The sequence below is a fragment of the Agelaius tricolor genome, unplaced genomic scaffold (assembly GCF_023055355.1).
Source record: "Agelaius tricolor isolate 1412-34295 unplaced genomic scaffold, bAgeTri1.0.p SCAF_10, whole genome shotgun sequence".
NCBI classification, from domain to species: Eukaryota; Metazoa; Chordata; class Aves; order Passeriformes; family Icteridae; genus Agelaius; species Agelaius tricolor.
In genome coordinates this window covers 5,726,666-5,737,384 of record NW_027269270.1, presented here as the reverse complement: position 1 = coordinate 5,737,384, position 10,719 = coordinate 5,726,666, and the positions used below count along the sequence as shown (strand labels likewise).

The window sequence follows — 10,719 nt, the reverse complement described above, 5'->3', positions numbered from 1 at the left end:
GAGGCCTGCTGAATGTAATTAGCTCTGCCAGGACAAATGAGATCAGAGAGGTTGCAGAGTGGTACCTTCACTCTGAAAACAGGAATAATGGTTTGGAGGCGTTACCCCCAAACTTAGGGTTCAGAAACACACAAGAAAGCCCTAAGATGTAAACTTAGGGAAGAACTCCTCCAAGAACCCTGAGAAAGCCCTGCAAAGGGAAAGGGAAGAGGAGTAGCGAGGGCACAGCACAGCAGCACATGTGTCACAAGACAGCACTTTTGTCCTCCAACTAACAAACGAGCTTTTATCCTGACAGAGGCTTACATTTCCAAACTGCTACAGAACTCAGAACTGGGAACCAAGCCCTCGCTTCCTCACCATCCCATCACCCCTACAAGGCTACAATGGGAAGGGAGCTCGGCGAGCCCTGAAGTGCCGATTTCCCCCTCCCCGGCCGTGATGCCAGCGTGGCGGGCTGGGAGCGCGCATCCCTGGCTCGCAGCTGCATGGGAAGCGCGGCAGACGCAGCGCCTCAGACCGGGATTATTCCGTGAGATCACGCCTTCTCCCAACCTCTTTATGCACAAGTGCGTGTGCTTCTCCTCAGATACAAAGAATGTACTTGTTAACCGCAAGGCTCTTCTCCCTTCAAGATTTGCACAGATAAGATTTTTTTTTATGTAAGTAAAGACTATTATTTTTTCTGAGTTTCCTGCCCCACATCATCCCACATTGCTGTCACTTCCTTTAACAACTATTCCTCAGCAAGTCAAAATCCACTTTCAAGCCCTTACATCCAGAATACGTTTTTTATCCAGTCATCTCCTGCAAACAGATACAACTTCCCTGCAGACTTGCACCTTTGAGCAGCTACCGTGGGAATGGAGGAAGAACCATTTGTCCCAAGAAATTCAGTGATGACAGTGCAGTGGTCATTTTAAAAACTGTAATGAGCCTCTTTGGCAGGTAGGTAGAAAGAGGGTATTCTACATTTAGTTAAGTATCTTCTTGGCATTCTTGCTTTTATTTCTTAAATCGATCCTCATTTAGTCTGTCTCTCCTAATAATTAACAGGATTTCAAGATCAGAAAGGATAAAAAGCTAATCTACTCAAGACAACCTGACATTACAAGAATAATAACAAAACAAAAGAAACAAAGAATAATAATAATACAGTATACTAAAAACTCAGCTCTCCCCTTGGAGTCACTCTTCCCAAAACTTTGGACAAAAAAACCCCCTCACTTTGAAATATATCTCAAATTAAAAAAAAAGGGAAAAATAAGTCAATCAAGAGATCAGCCTGGGGTAGCAAATCCCTAAACCTCTCAGGGAAAATACCACACTACTTACAGAACCAGGCATTGAAACTTCATTTGCACACCAACAGAAAGTTAGATTTGAGGTGAAAGTGTACTGTTGTTCTAAAGTAAAGTTTAATTCAGTATAAATATTCCATTTACTAGGCTTTGAGGATTAAAATATAATTAAGACTTACAAAGCAGAGACTCAAAATCTGGGTTTGAATGTTAAAAGACAAACCACCAAAAAAACCCATGACAGTTCACGAGAAGACAGTGCAAATGATGAAGAGAGCCTTAACCCATTAAATACCAAAACAATTACTAACTGTAGCAGATTTATATTTATACAGCCTCAGAAAACATACTCAGAGCAGGAATGATCAATTAATCTCTCAAACAACATGCAGCTGTAGGAACAGAGCAGGCCAGCTTGCTGTTTGCATTGTGCAGATAAATCAAAGCCAGCCAGAATGCTATCACATTTTAGTTGACCCCTTCCAGCCTTTCACTGACTAGAAAACTCACTTTGTAGCAAATACATTAAAGTCCACATGAAGTTTTCATACAAACATTTTAAAATTTGTTAACAGAAAACACGTTTCTTCAGAACACTTTCTTTTAAGTCACTAAGTATTGTTTGATCAAGAACAGGTCTGCTGGAGAAGAAGACTTGAAAACTACACAAAGGCTCACCTCATTCATCCCCCAGCTGGTGAAACTGCCACGAGTGCATCCATCACACAGCTCATGCACACCACCTCCTTCTCAGCCCCCCTGCCCCATCAATCCAAGCTCCAAAACCTTTGAAACAACAAAGACTTTCTGCTCCATATCTGTGCAGCAGCTCCAGAAGGAAGCCCTGCATCCAGCAGGCCTACAAGGCACTGCTGCAGTAGCCATAAATAATAGACCGTGTTTTCCATTTTCAAGCAAGTTTCACCCCTAAGGAGCAGCCTGGCGCTGTCGCCTGCATCCACGTCAAAAAGAAGGAGAATGTTATGCAAACAACTTACATCATGACAGAGAAGTGCCTGGACTTCATTCACTCTTGCATCACCAAGAGTTCCCAAGCCTCTCCCAGATAAGCCAACCTCCAGGCGGAGCCCTTGGATGGGCTGTTCCCTGCCAAGCCATCCAGAACAACGCCCACAGGTTGCCCCACCTGCCCCACATCATCCCCTGCTCTCTAAAGGTTAGCAGTTCCTCCTGTGAGGCCCCAGCATGAACACCTGACTGAATTTATAAAATCAGAGATAATTCACATAGAGTGAATTTGTGCTGGAAAACGTCCTTGTATCAACTGTAAAGCAAGACACAAGTGTTGTAACATTAACCAATGTAATTAGGGTTTCCATGAAAGTGAAACCACCTAGTTCTACAGCACTTCAAACTGCTTTATTTTATGTTGGTGATATGCACTTAATGTGTTGGGCTGTAGGTTTTTCTGCTTCTTCAATATGGATATAAAAGCTCTACACAATGAGACATTTAGTCAATTAGATTGGGAGATAACAGTATGTCTGAAATATGTCAAGATCAGGTTTATAATAGGTTTAATGCACTTAAGATAGGCCTGAAGTTGCTACAATAGTCCTAGTATTAACATTAAACTGAAGAATACTATGAATCCTCATCTATTAAAGAAAAACCATTAAACTCACATCTTAGGACTCCTGCATTCCAATCTTGTTTTCCAATTAATATCTGCACATTAATAGAGTCCGAGTAGACTCTATTTGTTAAAGAGCTTGTTTTTAGTTGGTATCAGCCTCCAGTTTTTTTAACCAGTTTTCCAGTTGGCAACTGCCTCCAAGGTTTACACTTGATTAACGATGGCAATTTCCAAGAGTGCTTTCAGCTACAAACCAGGCAAGTGCCCAGTGCATTCCAGGAGCACAGTGCTGCCAGCGCTGGGGAGGGACAAGGGCACCCAGCTGCCCCACCAAGCCTGGCAGCAGCAGCAGTCCTGGCCTGCTGCAGGACAGCAAGGCCTTCCTGGCCATTCCAGTCTCTGGGGCCAAGTGCCACATCTGCAGGTGAATCATGTCACCGGCTCACAATTTCCCACACCACCATAAAGACTCAGGCCCATTGTACTGTAGCTGAGGATTAACGTGAATTTTAGGCTGCATTCAAGCTGTGCCCTATAACCAGCTATGTTACTGATAAATCACAGCTTCCTCCCATTAGCTCCTCACTTCATCAGCTTCTACTCCCATATTCTCACTCCACCTGTTTGATTTTTTTTTAAGTCCTCTTACAATTTTTACTGGACTTATGACTACTACCACAAATACTACCCTTAGAGGGATAATTGTTTTCTTTTCTCCTACTCCTTGGTGGGTCTTCAGAGAATACAAACAACAAAATACATGTCACCTTTGTCAACTATTTCTATCCAGTGAAACAAAAAACACACACAAAATAACCAAACTAGAAAAGTAGCATTTTGTAATCTCTGTCCTTGGACATTACCAACTAGTGGACAACAAGACCTAATATATCTTAGTAATGTAATAATGTTTGGAGAAGTTTTTACTGAAATACTTCAGCACTATGTTTATTCAGCTGTTCTCTTCTGTGCTAGTTTATCCAACCATGTTTATCACTCCTCAACACTGCACTTTTTCATTGACACAACATTTAAAAAGAGGCTGCTGCTAAAACTTTAGAGCCGCTGAACAGACACAGATTTAAAACTCCATCTAACTTAGAACATCGCAGGCATCCGTAGCAGCTATGGCACCTTCAGCGCTGACTTCCTAAATAAGCATCTGTTCCTACGCTTGTTCCAATAAACAGAGGAGCAACCGACAGCCCGCTTACTAAACCCCACGGTATTTGAAGGATGTAAGGGCTGTGGATCCGAGTGACAGCCACTCGTAACGCCACGCCTGGATGCTGGCGGCAAGGAGAAGTGCGGGGATGCCTGTGCAGGAGCTCCCGTGGGACACAGCCCGGCCACCGGCCACCTCCGGGACTACGACTCTGTCACCGGGGAGGGCAGGGGGTGTTACACGGCTCGGCCGCAGCACGCTTCAACCACGACGCTGAGCTTCAGGAGAAGCGGGCCGGCACCCACCGAGCTCGGCACCCACCACAGCGGCCGTCAAGGCTGACACAACCGGCCGGCTCCGGGGAGGCGCAGCTGACCGGCCCCGGCGCGGCAGGAAACGCCGCTGGGGAAAAGCTGCGGTACGGGCCCACGGGCGGCAGCATCCCGGGCGGCTGCGGGGACGAGGCCCGCCGCCCCGCTGGGAGGACGCTGGAGCCGGTGCCGGGGCAGACAGCGGGGGGGAACGGCCTCCCCATCCCGGCGCGCCACCGCCGGCCCCGCGGGGCCGGTTCCCGAGGAGCGCGGGCAGAGGAGGCGGCGGCGCCCCGCCGGGCGGCCCCGGCTGCCGGCCCGGCCCCCCGCGCACCGCGGGGCCGCGCTGACTCACCTCGCCCGGGGGCGGCTCCGGGGGGGCGCTCGGCCGGGAGCATCGCAGCCCCTTCCCTGCCGCCGCGGCTGCTGCGGGCGGCGGCTCCGCGCACCTCCCGCCCCCCCCGGCCGGGCCGCGCCGCCGCCGCCGCCGCGCAGGGGCGCTGCGGGGAGGGACGGAGCCGCCCCCCGCCCCGCCGCGGGGGGGCCGCGCAGCGCCCGGCAACGCCTCCGCGGGGCCCGCGCTGCGGCCCGGCCCGGGCTGGCCCTCCCTGCGCGGGCCGCTCACGGCTGCCGGGACCGCGCCTCTGCTGGGACACGGCAGGGCCTTGGGCTTAAAAACACTGCCTGGGCAGCGTCCTGGGCCCCAAGAGCCGAATGACATTCGCAGCGCTTCCTGCGCGTCACGAGTCCCAAACGCGTATTACAGCATAAAGAATTAATTACCGTAGTGCCTTTCACAGTCACTGGCATCACCTCTTCGATAACACTGCTTCTAGACTTGCACACACATCAAATTCCCTAAATGTTTAAAATAACAACAACATAAACTTCGCCACACGCTAATTACTGAAGCAGAAAAAGGGAGGGAGGATAACTCCTGAGCAACAGCTGAGTCGTGCTGCAATATCAAAAGGTCAGCGATGTTAAACTAAAGAAGGGGAATAGTCACGAAGTGAAAGGCCAGCCAGAGATTTGGGGTGTTTATCAGCCGTGAACCGAACAGGAGGTCTTGAAGCTGTTTGAGGATTAAGCTCAAATGATGGTGCTCTTTACACAAGAGTTCACATTGGGCCCTAGTCCAAGCAGGTTGATAAAATGAGCAAGCTCCACTGGCCAGCTCTCCCAGCGGCACAGCACGGCAGCTTCTGCCCAGGACAGCCACCTGACTGCAGACATTGTTAACTGAGATACCACAGAACAAACACATCACTACTTGCATCTTATTTTGCACTGCCCTTTTCTGAGGGAGGATCCCCCTTTTTCAAAGAATGAAACATAATTTGCATTATTTTGCCCAAGGGAAGAAATTGAGAGAAAACAACAAGTTTGCATGATTGAGGCAGACGAACAGGAACAGAAACACGACAGGCATTCGACCCACTTAATTTAGTTCTCACCGAAGTGAAAGGGATTCCAGGTGGAAGGCAATGCTCTCTCCAGTTGTTCCCCTGCCACGGCGACACACCAACGGGGCACGGTCTGTGTGTGGCAGCGTCCCATTAGCATCCTGCCTACCTCTGCAGTAAAGGCTTCTCCTGAAGGAGGCAGGAGACAAAAGCTGAATTTCCTAGGGGAGATGACCTGGGGCAGGAGAAGGCTTGTTTATCATCTGTCTCTGGAAGGATTTTCAGAACTCATCATCTCTGAGAATCTCCCCCACGGCTAATTAACCACAAAGAGAAACCACGTCTGGGACCAGCAGTGCAGGCTGCCTGTAATCTTGCAGAATTCAGAGACAGACAATTATCAGCTCATGTAGTGGGGCTTTTACTACAAAATGGCACTGTAAATAAACCAGATCTAAGCTCCAAACAAAATTATTTCATCTTGATGGAGACTATTCTGGCAAATTACTAGAAAAGCTTTTAGGGAGAACATGTAATTCAAATCATTTGCAGTCATTATTTGTCAACCGAAAAGGAAAAGCAGATCTTTGTACTCACAGACTACATTTACTGAAGTCTTAAAAGACTTTTTCTTCTAATCTCTGATAACTTCACTGTTGCCCATCACACTGGGAATGTGACCATCTTCTGCAGCTTTGTTTGCAGTTGTGTTTTTCCTTTCCTTGTAGCTGTGTTTTTAAATACTTGCATTGTAATCACCCCCCTTCCTTCTACTTGGTCTCATAGGTGCAAGGGTCATTTCCTAAATAAAATTTAAAAAAAATTAAATATTTAAACACTCTTTGAATAGAGGAATCAAGACCAAATACATAACATTTCTTTGTAAGCTGCTGCATAACCTGGTATGTGAACAAGATATTACAGCTGAGGACCAGAGAATAGAATATGACCAATATAGAGTGATGTACAATGTTTTTATACATATATATAAAAAATGGTTTCTTACTGCGTTTAAAAGCCCAATCCATCCCCAGCTGTGTGTGGTGAGGTGAGTGTTGTGAAAAGCCTGAGCACAGAACAGAATTATTCCAGCCTGACAAGCTGCTCTAGCCTGGGCAGAACTGAACCTAGCAGGGGCTCTGCATGGTTAGTTCTTCCAGCCAGGCTGTGTGTAAACAGCTGGATTGCAGCCTGTTACAAATTACTACTCTTGCTCAGAGAGTTTTTTCAGCTATGAAAATGAGAATTAGGAAAAATGGACAAACTGCTGCACTGCTCACAAATTGTCCTGATGTATCTATCACAAATATTGCTAGTCAAAGCAGTCTTCAGAGAAAAGGAAATGTCGTTTTAAGTTACTTGAAGTACAAAGTGGAGTGGTTTGTTTTTTTTTTTTTTTAATAGTTGCTAGTATGAAACAAAACAAAAAGCTGAGTAAGGTGTATAATACATTCAAATTCTTGAAATACCTCTTTTTCAAAAACCTCAAGCTCTGAATGACAGTAAAATGGGATATATAAATGTGATATACCAAAACACAGTCTTTTTCTCTTAGCTAAGACAGTGACACAAAGAAATATGTACATGACCACTGGCTATTCGAAAATTCAGAATTAATACTTTTAAAAATTAATATAAATCATATATAAACATGCTATATAAAACCTCTGTACTACAAACACTCACCTGGGTTAACTTATCCATGCCTTTGGATTTCTGTGGGATTTTGTTTCAATGCACATGTTATTTCATAAAGATTTTGATTTGTGTTCCCCATACAACTTTACCATATATTATGGTGAGAATGCTTGTCAAAAATAATTACAAATGTTTAATGGCTTAAAAAGAAAAGAACCAAATTTAAATGTCTAAAAGAAAGCACCAAATAAACTGAAAAAAACAAAGTAATTATCTTTTAAAAGTAAAATAAACAAAATTAATTACAAATACCTGCTAGGATGGCCCATGGCTAGCCAGTAGACTATGCAGACTTATAGAAGACTGCGTGAAAAGGAAGAGGTGGTGCCAGCTGACTCCATGGTTTGTTCCTTAGGTTAGAGGGGAAATAAAGCAAATATAGTTTCTAGGAGCTTAAAAATTTTCATGTTTAGAAAAACTTACTGGTTTCTTTAATGAGCTGGAACTGTACTTTGAAATCAAGAATTTCTGGTTGATATAAAATATTCTACTGTCCTTTGGCAGCTTTTAACTCTGAGCTAAAAAACAAACAATCATTTACATCAGTCAGATTAGAAAGATAAGTTGAAGGTGAGATTTATGCTGCTAGGACTTGCTCCAGAATACAATGAAGTCAACAGAAAAGCTTTTCCTTCTGTGAGACCTTTAATATATTTTGCATAAGATGAAAACTACTTTTATAGTCAATCCTTTGCTAGGAGAGGCATTGTATTAAGGCAGCTATGACATTCATTTCTTCCACTTGTGGAAGTTCTTTATAATACAACAGTTTGTACATAACCCAGGTAAATCTGAGAAGACTTTAAATTAGTATGAGGAACAGTGTGACTTTTCCTTACTTCTTCAAAGACTAAAAGCAGTTATGTTACCAGTTAGAGAAAAATCCCAACAGAGGAACTGAGAAACAGTCACCAAGTGAATCAGCAAATCAGGCACAGCTGCAGCAATGTTAATGGTAACCAAGGACAAAATATTCACAGCCAGCAAGAGAACCAGTGCAGTGGTCTGTCTGGTTTGGCACACAAACAGAGTATTCACTTCCTCTGAATTTTAATCTGACACTTTTAGAAGTGTTACATTCATTAGCTAAGGGAGAGCAATGCACAAAAGCAAAGACAGAAACTGTGCATACTGTGACTATCTTTACTGTGTGTGTATACACCAATTTTTTCCTACTAGATAGGCCTTTTTTTTTTACCCTTGAATTCAGATTTGTCTTTGCATGGTGTCTGCTTATACAGTAATCAGCCTTTCCTAACCTCAAGACCTCTGGACCCACTGGCAGATATTAAATTTGGTAGGCACAAATATTAAGTTCCTACAGCATAGTGCAGAAAAGAAAGGCAGGACAGATCCCTCCATGGGAGGATATTCCAGGGCAGGAACTCCACAGTGTCCAGTGCCCATTTGTCCAGTGAATCACTCTGTGAATCGCTCCTTGTGCCTGAGCAGCAGTGAAGAACTGCAGGTAAGGAACTAGAGGAGGGAACTGGAGAAAAAAGGGGAGGAAACAGGTGAGACATTTAAAGTGGTGACACAAGGGAGTGCAAGGAATTTGCATTTGTAAAAATACAAATACACAAACCCATAGGAAATAGAACTTCATTGGTTTTGCTGTCCACAGAATAAATGTTTAAGTTGGGCTGCTGATGACATTAATGCCATTGAATAGCTGCAAAAATATAATGTCCTTGATCCTGTCATGACCCTCCAGACTGGGAAACATGCAAAGCCCTGCTGACCCTGTAGCCCAGGCAGAAGCTAGAGACAATTTATCAATTTATGCAATTTATCCACTGAACCTGCAATGAATTCTGCATTGGCCTGTCTTCACAGAGGGAAGGAAGCTTAACTGGCCAGAGCTTAGAGACAGATCTATTTAGACCCTCTGGGGTCCCAAGAAAAAAATCCAACTTCTAAAACTTTAAAGGGTAGCTCTCACATACTTGTTTGTACATCTTATTCTAAATAAACACTAGAAATGTTAAAATTAAAATGCAAAATGAGTAGGGCAGACAAAGCAGTTAAAAATGTGACACATCCTCCTACCTCCTCTGCCCACTATGTCCTTGCACAATGAGTCCTTACTTCTACATGACTTTAGTAAAACAAGTGTATGGTTGTTATACTGTTCTGAGTGTACCAAGTACCTCCTGAGCCTCATGTGTTTGGTGACTGCAGGTATGTGACCAAGGGACAGCAAACTGACCACTTCTCTCTGATCCCTAGGAACTTCCTGCTATCCCCTCTGAGAGCAAGGGGTTGAACACCAGCATTCCAGCAAGAAATTTGTTACTATTATTGTCCTTTACATCCACAAAAGAAATACATATAGGGCCAGATATCCCTGCTTTCCTAATTACTAGGCAATGACTTGAGGTCAATGGGAATTTGAGTTCTCAGCTCTTGAAAACACTCTATTTCTGACAATAAATTTTAAAGGAAATACCATACCGTTGCATGGCAAAATATTCCCTGATCAAAAGAAATTTAAATTGAAGTTCCATTTTCTACATGTGGAAAGACTATTCAAGAAAATTACTTCTGATTTTATATAGGACTACATATTTTTCTCTTTTAATAAAAGTACTAACTCTTCCAATTTATATGGCTTTAAAAAAATGGTGATAACACAGAGCACTTTTCATTTGAACTGGTTTTTGTTTGTTTGTTTTAATCAGATGCAAGTGCAGCCTTGTAAGTCTTATCTTCTTGCTTAAATTCCTATTTTCTACAATGTAGCTTTGTAAACCTGAACCAAGACTAAGGCATTTTTGTTTAGTACCTGTAAATTTCAGTAACACAAGCAGTGAAATAATCTTTTGTACTGAGGAACACACTGCACCAAATTCAGGCCGAGGCTAGCTGCAGATTTCAGAGGCCTCACATCTGAATCTCTCTAGAGCTGAATTTACCTCAGTATAAATAAAAGCAGTAAATGTCACTTTTCATACAGAAGGGAGTCACAGTTAGCCAAGCCATCTAGCCTCTTTTCCCAGAAAGCATATTGATCTTTTTATTCTGTATTTCCTCTCAGGACCTCCAACATAACTGATGGGTTGATCTCTTAATTTCTTGGTTAATAGGAGAAAATCCAAGCAATACTAGTAGTTGAATTTAGTTTCTAGATAAATTTCAAATGGGTCCCCTCCCCTCAAAGTGTAAAAACAATGAGCAATTTACTGATGCCCTTCTCAAATTCGAGATGATATCCTCACTGTAAAGAACAAAGGACCTGAGT

The 10,719-nt window shown here is 43.8% G+C and overlaps 1 protein-coding gene across 2 annotated transcripts in view; it reads left to right on the top strand.

Moving 5' to 3' along the window:
• The window catches only part of NEMP2 (nuclear envelope integral membrane protein 2), a 40,893-nt gene extending 37,947 nt beyond the window's left edge, over positions 1-2,946 (top strand). The window contains exon 9 of one of the 2 annotated variants that reach the window (XM_071434501.1): positions 1,938-2,946. In XM_071434501.1, the coding sequence (XP_071290602.1) occupies positions 1,938-2,232 (295 nt within the window). In that variant the 3' untranslated portion in view covers positions 2,233-2,946. Of the gene's footprint in view, positions 1-298 lie in introns of both variants that reach the window. The other variant, XM_071434503.1, reaches the window with a different exon arrangement.
• Positions 2,947-10,719: the final 7,773 nt, after the last annotated feature.